The following is a 12,205-nucleotide window of genomic DNA, read 5'->3' as shown; positions in this document are numbered from 1 at the left end:
GGCTGTCACTGATAGGACGATTAAAATGCCAGGTATTTTTTAGTTTGTACTTTGTAACTTTGTTTCAAATTTCATTGTCTCTTCAAATTCCATTTTTTTCTTATGTTTATTTAAAATTTTATTTGTAATTTTGTTGTAGACGCATGGTGGAAGATGTATGGTGTCAGAGTACCCCTTTTGCAAAAGCTTGCCGTACGCATCCTCAGCCAAACATGCAGCTCCTCGGGATGTGAGCGCAATTGGAGTGTATTTGAAAAAATACACAACAAGAAGCGCAATAGGTTAACACTTAAACATTTAAAATATTGCAAATTTCCAAATAAATTTTTGAATTCATTAAAGTTTTAAACAATATTTTTTTTATAATATTAATTATTAATTATTATTTCATGAACTTTGTACAGGTTGGAGTCCCATAGACTTAATGACATGGTCTATGTCTACTACAATCTTCGATTGTGGGTGAGACAACTAGAGAAGACACCTGATACGGAAGCCATCTCATTGGATGGGATTGACACCACTGCTGAATGGAGGGTTGAGACCGAGAGGCCTCTCATGGATCCCACTGATGATTGGTTAGTGCAGGATGAGGGGGAGGAGGAGGGGGATGAGGAGCAGGAGGAGGAGCAGGAGGAGCAGGAGTAGGAGCAGGTGGAGGAGGAGGAGCAGGAGCAGGTGGAGGAGGAGGAGCAGGAGGAGGAGGTGACACCGCCTACCCGGGCTACCACTACCACCAGTAGAGGACGTGGTCTCCGTCTACCTCAGCTTCCTGTAGCTGCTACTACTAGTTCTTCAGCTTCTAGAGCACGTCAGACTCCACTGCCATTTCCACCACCACAGGCACCAGCTTCTACATCTAGAGGGAAACAGAAAGTTGTGCCATTTTCTCGCAAGAGGGGCAGAGGAAATCAATAGGATTAGACTTTCATTTTATTGTATATGACATTATGACATGATGAGATACATTATCATATTTTTTGTTGATATTTTGAGGCTGAGTTGGGACTCAGGACTTACTATTCAGGACATGATTCAATGTTATGTGTGATTTTAGCGCTAGAAATGATATTAAACATCTTATATATTAGTTTTTTTATCATATTTATGTGTCAATGTATTTATTTTATGTTGTAGATGGTTTAGATATTAAAAAAATTGAAAAAAAAATGAATATTTTTGTGCCAAACGCTTTTTTCCCGCTTTTTTCCGCTTTTTTCCCGCTTTTGTCGATTTTTTCCGTTTTTTTCCCGGCGCCGATTAAATCCTGATCGCGCTTTTAACAACATTGGTTCTCCATGACAACTATGTAGCAGGATGATTGGTTCTCCTGTGAGGTCTGGATGATGTGTTATCCATGACAACTATGTAGCAGGATGATTAGTTCTCCAGTGAGGCCTGGATGATGTGTTCTCCAAGGCGACTATGTAGCAGGATGATTATTTCTCCTGTGAGGATAGGATTGATTAAGTTCTCCTGTCAAGGCATCCTACCCATGCAGTTTGGGACTCATGGGAAGTACCTCTCATCTGATCAATGAGAAGGGAAATGATGATAGGGACCATAGTAGTACCAATGGACGCATCGTTGTATCTACTGTACTCCCTATGCTAGGATGACCTTCATTGATCTGGGATCAATGATACTGGTCTGGGATCAGTGGTAGGAGTTGTACCCACTATGACGCTGACTTCGAGTCGGTTGAGACTGGTCTGGGACCAGTGGTACATACTCTTAGACAGAGTTCGGGTCAGTGAAGGATTGGTCTGGGACCAATGGTAGGAGTGGTACATACTATGACGCTGACTTCGAGTCGGTTGAGACTAGTCTGGGACCAGTGGTACGCACTCTAAGACTGACTTTGAGTCAGTGGAGGATGATACTAGTCTGGGACCAGTGGTAGGAGTTGTACCCACTATGACGCTGACTTCAGGTCGGTTGAGACTGGTCTGGGACCAGTGGTACATACTCTGAGACTAACTTTGAGTCAGTGTGATACATCCTCGATCATTTCTTCCTCTTCATAATTCGGACAAAGCAGAGCAAAGCAGAACGGAGCAGACCAAAGCAGAACGGAGCAGAGCAGAGCAGAGCAGAACAAGGCAGAACAGAACAGAGCAGAGCAGGTAGAACAGGGCAGAGCAGGCAAAACAAAGCAAAGCAGAGCAGGGGTCAAGTTGTACAGGGCAGTGCATTTGATGGATGAATAGTAGCGACCGACAGACAGACCGCGGATGGAGTTCTCCCTAGTTGAGAGGAAGTGTTAAAATTGGCAACTAAGGCCAAACTCCATGTGGGTCATCTTATTCATGGCTGCTAATATTGTTATTAGATTCCTCTCATAGAGAGGTGTAGGATTGATCTAAAGATCATCCGATTCCGATAAGTATTTATGGAGATATGAATTTATTTTGATTATGGAATAATTATCAAGCCTACCTACAACTCATGTAGGCTCAGAAGCCCAACAGTCGCATCTATTCAAACATCAACAGTTGTGTATAAATACAGGAGGATTTTTCCTCATTTGCACTCACTCATCTCATCACATCTCTCTCTCTCTCCTGCGCAGAAAAGAGGCTCTTCTCTACTGCGCAGAAAAGAGACTCTCTCTCACACATGTGGAAGGAAGGTGCAGAATTTAGGGTTGCAACTACAGAACCAAAGTTTGACCAGCGTTGACCAGAAGACTCCCTCCTCAAAACTACGTTGTAGGTCCATCTGGATCTCCTCTGAAGGCCACATTTTTTGGTGGTGGAATCAAGCCGATCCGACGATCGGTTTGCAAGATATTGTTTGCCCTAGTTTGGTTGATCTAGGGTTTGCTGTTGCTGATGTAAATCAGATTTATTTACTCTTTCTCTCTGCTGGATTATTGAAGATAAAGGAAGATTTGATCAAAGGGTTTCCCCACATTGGGGTTTTTCCTTGGCTAGCCGCCACATCTTGTGTCTCTTGTCTTGGCTTGTTTTTGGTCGATCGTTTAATGTTCTATCTGCACTTTACTTTATGTACAGGTGATTGCTAATCTGTGGATAATAATAAGAAAGATAAGTAAACTGTTATAAGCATAGAACATACCATAACTTAACATAGTCGCTCGCACAGCTCCTCCTCCTTGCGTCCGAGACTCCAATATGAGATTTCAGTATTCCAAAGATTTCGCTCAATGATAGAAGTGTTCGGCAGCAGGCTATAGGCAGTGACAGTACATTACAGTTATTTGAATCAAAGTTTTGATGTTTAGATGCATTTCATGGATATTCTAGTTGTTGTGAAGATATGGATCATTGTACTCTCTTTTGCTGAATCATTTGATGACAATCTATTAGAAAAAGATTTGCAAGGGTTTTCCCCATAGTGGGTTTTGCCCTGGTCTCCAACCAATCCTGGTGTCTCTATGTGTGCACGCTTTCTTCTATTGTTCCTTTATGTTCTGCAGCATTGATGATGATGTTATTGTTCTTTCTACATAGTTGCATATGCTGATGAATAATGATGTAACTCTGTATAATGTTATGATGCTTTGGGGTGAACTTAATATGTTAATGGAGAAATGCAATTATCAAAGCAAAGACCAATCTAGCCCTATGAAAAATTAACATTTTTTCAAAAAAATGATTCGTCACATTTCCATATTTTCTAAAAATGATTCTCCCACATTTTATATTATAAAATTATTTTACCTTAAAATATGCCAAAAGTTTATAGATATTATATAAAAATCATTATAAATTTGAATATTTTTATAAAATTATCACCAAACGTTTTATAGCTTATATATTAGGGACTAGTAAGATTCGCCAATGTTTTTAAATTTTAAGATAAATTTCTATCCTTAAAATTTTCCCTGGTTTCTTTGTATAGAGTGAAAAGATTCTTGTGGAAATTTTGTAAGTTTATTGTCTATCTTTTCTATTTTGCATGCTATCTTATGTGATTAGGGTTTTTGTCAATGCCATGTTCAAAATTACTATATTTATTTTCAAATCTTGACTTCTTAAGCTATGCAAAGTTGTTTTCCTTGATTCCTTAAAGATAACTTTGAATTGTGCATCTCTTGAACTTAAAATGTCCCTCTTAAGGAAGTCGTTAGGGTTCGTAAGAAGAGGCTATTGCCCTCTCAGCCTCTTTAGCAAGGTTGTCTTCATAAAAAATTCCCTAAGTAACTCCATTGACCATTTAGATCAAGGCATTCCTCTAGATGGTGTTAACCAATCTCTCTTGTACAACTATTTTCTCCCTCCTCACTAAATTCCAGTGTTTTAAAAAACGATCAGCTCGAAACCGACTCGGCTGAGTTGGTCCGAGCCAACCTTGGATTTTGTGACCCGGCCATTGAACCAGTTCGGCCAGTAGGGTTAATACTGAGCCAACCGAGTTGTTACACAACTCAGCTGGCTTGGTATGAACCCGATTGGCTCGGCCGAGTCCATATCAACCCGGTCGGGTTACGTACAGCGGCCAGTGAATCCAAAAAAATAGCTTTTTTTTTTATTTTTGGGGACTCCCTGGGCTTCCCTGTCTAACTCATGGGTTTCCCTGTCTGACTCTGATCCCTAGTATTGATATGCTATTCATGGTAATGTTTAAAAATTTAATCTTCATTTTCATCCTTTTACTTAAATTTTTAACATTACCATGAAATGACTCAAGATTTTTGAGAGTGGTTCCGGCCTCATTGGATTTCATATGGAGAAAGTAGAATTTTAGATTTCATTCAAAATCCAGTAGACTTATTAGTTTTTCAAGATTTTAGGATTGAGAGATTGCAATGTTTCCATTGAATTTTGTCATGTATTAAGGTATGGAACTCATATTTAATCAAGAGCACCAATCCCTTTATGCACCTTCATGTTAGTGACATTGGTTGTCGAACTCCTCCGAGATTCGCTCCCAAATCAGGAGCTTCTGAAAATGTCGCTCCCGCTCCCAAGCAACACTGAGCCAGATGATGTTGGCAACTCTAGTAGTAGCCAGTAGTACTGGTCACAGACTTTTGTTGTAGAGGCCATTTCTAGCCTCCTTGGTTATGTGTTTTTGTTTTGACAATGCACGGGGTGCCATTTTGATATAATGGATATATATTCATGAGCCTACTTTGATCATATGTTGTCTTCTATCTATATTCTAATGCTATGTGTTTGGAAACATGAATGAAAATCTTTAAAATTATGTGTTTTAAAAAAAATATATATATTTAATGTATTTTTTACAATGACCGAATCATTGAAATCGAGCCGACCGAGTCGATACTGAGTCAGAGTCGGAGTCAGAGTCGACCCTCGACCGAGTTAGAGTCGGAATCGGAGTTTTAAAACATTGCTAAATTCTAGATATCTAGGGTTAGGGCTAGGGTTTTCTTGAATCATTGCTAAAAAGTAACTTTACTTATGTGTTATTTCCCTTTTAGTAGGGATTGCATTTAATATTGATAAAAAAATAATTAGCATTAATTATATTAGAAAACCCTAATTTTAGGGATGACATCATCATCTATATTGTTATTTTATGCATGTTTCAATCATAAAAACTCAATTGCAAACCCCAAACCTTGCATATTAATCGATAGCCTTGCTCCTTTATCGACTTATCATAGTAAGGCTATTTTTTCTAACTAGTATATGACGTTGCATGCCATATAATTAAATTTAAACCCTTATGACAGCGCTCTAATTTACTTAAATGGTCTACGAATAATGTGTTTGAACTTTGGTAAAGAGTATATTAGCCCTCTTGGCTCCGCCAGTACCCTATCAAAATCATTAGACCTTTGCATCACCTTAAACCCCTCTTGTTGAATATCCTTTTGTTGATCTATACACAAGAAAACCTCCCTTGTGGTTTATTTGCCACTAAATAGCTAGACAAAAGGTTACTAAGGTGAAAGTGGTTGTTGATCTCCTATTGCCACAAGGCCTAAATACACCTATTGAGGTTTTACACTAGGTCTGCTAGATTTTTTGGTAACATGGCACACACATGCAAGTTGGTTAGTTGCTTGGGAAGACAACCCATGTGGAAGAGGAGCATTGAGCATCTAGGAGGAAGGCATTGAGCCATATAGGTAGTCTAGGACACTTTGTAACTTGCATGGAGGTTTGTGCTTGACTTGAGGACACTTGGGTTGAGTCTTCATGGAGATGTGGTGGAACTAGAAGTGCACGTGACTTGGGAGGAAGCAATGGAGCATTGTAGACCCTTTAGAGGAGTGTTGGACACTTCTTACGTAGAACTCATCTAAAGACCCATGCTAGGTGGGTGTGCATACCTTGGAGCTTGACATGTGTCACTTAGATTACAACACTTCACATGTGGACCTATCTAATGTCTAGTTAGGTTGCTTATTGTAGACATGGTCCACTAAATTATTGTTGGCCTCCCTCACATTTCATATAAATAAAGGGAGAGAGTATTCTCAATATCACAATGATCACATGCATTAGAGACGTGTAAGCTAAAGTGCACTTGTCTCTTTTATCATACTTTTTCTTCATTCTATTTTTCTCTCTTTATTTTCAACACTAGGGTTCTTGAGTTAATTCAAGAAGAAGACAAGGGTTGAGTGTTCATTAGGTGTGGTGGAACTGGAGGTGCACATGACTTAGGAGGAAGCAATGTAGAGAATTGGAGACCTTTGGAGGATGATTAGACACTTTTTGTGGAGAACTCATCTAGAGACCCACACTTGGTGGGTGTGCATACCTTGGAGCTTGACATGTGTCACTTAGAGTTGGAGCACTTCACATGTAGACCTATCTCATGTTCAGTTAGGTTGCTTATTGTGGACATGGTCCACTATATTATTGTTGGCCTCCCTCACCTTTCATATATATGAAGGGAGAGAATATTTTCAATCAGTGTTATTGCAACCGGACTGACATCGATGGAATCAGTCAATCTAACTAGTTTGGAGGCAAAATCAGTCCGAACGGTTGCCTCAAACTGGAAAAGGTTGATTCAGTTTCGAACCAGCCTTCTTTCACTAAACCATCGTTCCGTACAACTTCATACAACATGACTAAGAACTTGTTATCCCTCGTGTCAACGACCCAAACTTATTAATAACCTTGCCATTGGTTAGTATATTTTATCTACATCATTTTTTAGTGCCTACATATCATATTTAACATCAATCGATGTAGTGTCTTGCTGTTTTTAATTTTCTGCCGCATATTTACACTCATAAATCAGCAAGACAGCCTGCATAATTAATCTTTCACCTCTTCTTAACCCCATTTAAGGCACTAGTCTCGATCCTCGATAAATATTTGATCATTTTTTAATCTCTGATGTCGAATATTTATTTTTGAGGAATTTTTGAATTTCTCATTAAAACCATTTTTTATTAATCCAAAAATAATTATTTTGGATTAATTTATCTAAGGTTGGTTGAGGATCAAGTGAAAATCCTCCCTTGGCCTTTAAGAAGGAAGTTAGGCCTAAAGAGCAGAGGTTCGGGACGAAGTGATAGTGGCCCTTGCCCTGTGTGTGCCAATCCTAGCAGGTTGCACGGACCTTTGCAACCCTACTAATCGGACCTCTGCAACCCTACTAATCGGATTTGTAACATATTTTGGCCTTGCCGGGGTGTTACCTGCTCATATGCACATGGCCGGGAACGAAGACCCCAATGGATTTTAAACACCGCGGAAAACATCAAGAAAGGACAATTTTGCACAGGGACATTAATAACGACAGGATTCATCGCGGCTTCATCTGCAGTCTATGAAAGTTCTGTTCAGAATAAACTCGTTCAACTCTGGCTAAAATTTGCAGTTCCCATGTACGCCGTCACCTCTGCTAAGAAAACTATTTAACCCTCATTTTAACTCTATTAAACCTGTTATTAAACATTGATACCGTAAACAGCTTTAAAGTGGCCCTAATAAACCCGAATTTCATTTCCGAACATTTTTTCTGCTGTTATTCTCACAATCATATTCAATTATGAAACAAGTTTTCTAAAATTCACAATGCCAATACGGAGAAAGCGAAACTGCACATATAATTCTGTCCCTCGAAAAGTCATGTACGAAATATTGCAAGAATGTCTGCAAATATCGTGGAAAATATAGTTCGAGCGCCGATCACACTTAAGCCGCAGAGAATTTAGTAGAGTACAAGAGAGAGAGAGAGAAAACAAATCAAGACAAAGAATTTACTCTGGCTCTAGAGGCTCGTCCTCCTGCCCTGTGAGCTTCGATCTCGGGTCCTTTACTTGGGAGAACTTCCTTAAAATTTTGCCTCTGCCTTCCTTCTTTAATGCGGCATTCAGCGAGACCTCTGAAAAAATCTTCTTCAAACTCATGTTCTTCAGTCGGTGGAGTCCGTTGTGACACTTCTCGTTAGGGTATTGTCCAACGTTCGATTCAGGGTTCAACAGAATTATCATCCACGGTTCTCCTACATATTGCCTTTCTTGCACATTGCTTGGACTTTCAATGTTGTCATTGCATTTCTAAATCCACCGCCTATGTGTGATTCTGCATGCCCATGAATTTGTTACAACAAAAGGGCTATGTTGTTAGAACGCAGTTCTCTATCGTATTTTGGTTCTTGCTGAATTTTAGAGAAACTAGGTTTATGGTATTTTGGTTCTTGCTGAATTTTAGAGAAACTAGGTTTATGGTATTTTGGTTCTCTTTGGATGTTTGAGAAATTAGTTATATTGTATTTTGGTTTTTATTGGATTTTAGAGAAATTAATTGTATGATATTTTGGTTTTTGCCAGATTTTATTAGAGAAATTAAACGGGAAAAGCTTCCAAAAAAATTTGCTAAAGACAACTCGTTTTGGTTTTGGTAATGTCTGCATATTTTAACGTTAATAAAAAATTAAATATTTAATGTAAAGGTATAAAGAAAGGTTGTTAATATTAATAACTTGTTTTTTCAAATCTAGAAAATATTGATTTTATTATTTTTATTTTGCACCATGGACTTGATTATTTTTTAATATCACATGATTTGGATGATTTGGTTGTTGGGTAATATGTGACTTCATTGTCCTTTTTTGTTTTATGTGTAAGTAAATCTTTTGATAATATTGTGGGTTGATCGGTACTTCTTATAACTAAAAGAGGGGCTAGCCTCACTTAGGCTCAACCTAGATTTTTTTTTTTAAAATGTGTGTGTTTATAATATTTATTTAGATATAGATAATTTGTAGTTTGTGTTTAAGTGATGAATTTGTTTCATATTTAATGAGTTAACATGTACTAATGTTACTCGCACTATATTAAGTGATAATAGTTATGTCATGTTAGATTGTATAGCACTTATTGATATAATAATAAATATGTATAATAGTAGTATATAATATTGGTATATGATGTAGCCAAAGGAACTTAGCAAAAGTGGTAAAGGCACGTGTTTTGTAGCCTGGCTACCTGAGTTCAAGTCTTTGGAGACATGTTGTTAAGCTAACCCTTGTGGCATTTACGAAATTGTTGTTCTACTTGGTGAAATAGTGGCAGTCGTTTGTACAAAGTTATTGATTTTGTCAAGTCAGAATGTTCTCATTCCTATCAATATATGTGTCTGTGTGTGGGTGAAATTAAAGGCTTCCCAAAAGGAAGCTTATAACTTAGAGATAGAAAACAACCAACATAAAGAAACAAGAGAAATATGAAGGTTCCATGCAAGATAATTTGGTTCATTATGCTAGCCAAATGACCTTTATGCAGATTTTGTTTTAATAGTGTTTTTGTAGACACTTTAGTTATGCTAGAATTGTTGATACTTTTAAATTTTGGGCTAATTTATTTATTGGTAGGTGATTAAAAACATGTGATTTCCCACTAAGTAGATTGAGAACACTTACCCAATGACATGCTTAATGACGAAGCTTGCTAGATGTATGTGCTTTCATGATATTTTGAGGTAATATAATCTTTAACTTATAAGAAAAAGACCTTTATACAGGAATACAATGGGTCCACTTAAGATGTGTTACGCCCAATCACTAAGAGAGAAAATAATAAATAACTCATGCACGCAACCCAAAGGTTGGAAAGGGTGTAACTAAATAAGTAGCATGCCCACACATCATGTAAAAGCAAACTAATCTAACTAGAAATAAAGTGAAGCTTTCTATCTTAGTTTGGCATTGTTGCATGCGAGTTCTCCTTAGGGAGAATGCCTTGGTTATCTACATCAATTCCTCCTGATTTAGTTTGAAAGCATCCGCATTTCTACTATATTTAAGAATAAAACCACTGAAGAAAAATAAGTGGCATGACATCATTGAAAATAACTATGGCTATACATAATGAACGTGTACATCTATGAAGCTAGAAAAGTAGTGTTAATGTGCTATGGTAATGCTAATAATCAATTAATTGCTGATGTTGGAAGAAAGAGAGTTGATGAGAGTGTCATCATTAGGAATTGAGCTATAACATAAAGGATGTGTTGTACCAACCAAAGCCACTTGATTATGAATGAAACTACAAAAGGAAAAATTGTTTTATGGATTCTACAAGGTTGATGAAGATAAGTTTGTTTGTCAAGAGATGTTATTGTGTAAAAAAAGGGAAAGTATGTTGCTAACAAACTTTGGAGCCAAGAAGAAAAAGACCATGTTGTGACTTTACTCCTTACTTCATGGAATATATTATCTAGAATTCTTATGGGAGAGGATAAATAGCTACTGGAAGTAGGTTGTTGCTAAATATTGGACGCAAATGTTCCTCATCAAGCTAGTGATATTATTGTAGAGAAAAAATGGTGATCAGCCAAATCTAATGGTAAATGTTATTAATGATTTGTTACATAGAGATGGGGAGTGCTTCATTCATAATATGAGAGTGAGCATAGCTAATGTGAAATGACAATAATGATCTATGACACACAAATGGTGTATGTTGTATGTGTTGAGCCATGAGAACCAAGTCATGTAGTTATAAAACTACTATAGGAGGAATGGTGTTCTTCTTGCATGAAGCAAGGCTTCTACTTTGAGGTTGTAACTAAAGTAGGTAAAAAATCATCTTGCATTGGGCAAGGTTTCATACACATAGCAAAGCTTTTGCTTCAATTATGAAATTAAATAAGAGAACTAAAGAAAGTAGGCATTAACATAGACCTAGGTGGGACGACACACTCCAAAGAACTAAATTTGAATTTTTCTTGCCAAATATGGGTAGTTTGGTTGGGGCATGGAGTTGGTGAACCAAATCTACGAATATCATCTAGTTGGTGCAAGTTCTCTACTTTAAGTGTGGAACTAAAGTGGGGAAATAACATGAAACGATTGTCATTCTTACATTGTGTGGGAGTACAAGATAAAAAGAACCATAACTCAACTATTATTGATAGATATAAGTATTATGGGTGGGACATGAAGCCAAGGAACCAGATCTACAACGTTGCAAAGAGTTGTTGGTGTGGAAGATAAGTCTCAAAGATCTTAGTGCTATATGGAAAAAGGAATTATAGGCACCAAAGAAAATTAATGACTTCTAGGTACTATGGATATTTTTTCACTTAAAATGTTGAAGCTAGATGTGGAAGACTCTAAGGCATATTCAAATGCTTCTTTGGAACAATTTGAATATTTAGTAAATTTCCTCCTTTATGCATGAGGATGTTGAACTACCACCAATGATTTGGATTGGATCATTATATTATTTGTCATCCATATTAATGCTTTCAGAATGCAAAAATTGGAGGAATCAACTCATGGGACCATTTTTATCAGTGGGTCTCAGTTTGGAAAACTGGGCTTTGAAACCTTTTGAAAGTAGTTTGAAGCATTAAACAATTCATTTTTAGGCTAAAATTTTGTTGTTGGCACTTGCAAGCATTATTCAATACTCAAATACATTTCCAACGACACGAGAAAGACCTCAAATGGAGTCCATATGCAAAAGTCATACCACCCAAAAGTTGACCTTCGTGTTTTAACCATCATGCTTCGAGAGGATGCCATGTTAGCCCCATTATACATGGAAAATGGGATAGATACATGATCATGATGAAGAACACTCTAGAAGAGCCAATATTGTAACTCTAGTCAAGAGTTGAAGGAGTCAAACTTAACCACTAGTAGGCTATTGGGTTATGTTATAACCTAAGCCACTAGGAGGAAAAGGGGTTCCATTATATTGAAGTGCATAATTTTCCATAGATGATGTGATGTCCCTTTCCAATACATAGAAGCATGAAATATTTGGAGTCATAGCCTAACTAGATCCCATGGG

The 12,205-nt window shown here is 37.4% G+C and overlaps 1 protein-coding gene across 1 annotated transcript in view; it reads right to left on the bottom strand.

Moving 5' to 3' along the window:
* The window catches only part of LOC149195742 (uncharacterized), a 53,982-nt gene extending 45,388 nt beyond the window's left edge, over nt 1-8,594 (bottom strand). The window contains exon 1 of the mRNA XM_089408765.1: nt 8,166-8,594. Coding sequence (XP_089264891.1) covers nt 8,166-8,395 — 230 coding nt within the window. The 5' untranslated portion in view covers nt 8,396-8,594. The remainder of the gene's footprint in view (nt 1-8,165) is intronic.
* Nucleotides 8,595-12,205: the final 3,611 nt, after the last annotated feature.

This window comes from Pinus tabuliformis, chromosome 2_2 (genome assembly GCF_031772625.1).
Source record: "Pinus tabuliformis cultivar Carrire ecotype Pingquan chromosome 2_2, CPIR1, whole genome shotgun sequence".
Classification (NCBI taxonomy): domain Eukaryota; kingdom Viridiplantae; phylum Streptophyta; class Pinopsida; order Pinales; family Pinaceae; genus Pinus; species Pinus tabuliformis.
The sequence above is the reverse complement of the archived record's forward strand: the minus strand, read 5'-3'. Positions and strand labels throughout refer to the sequence as shown.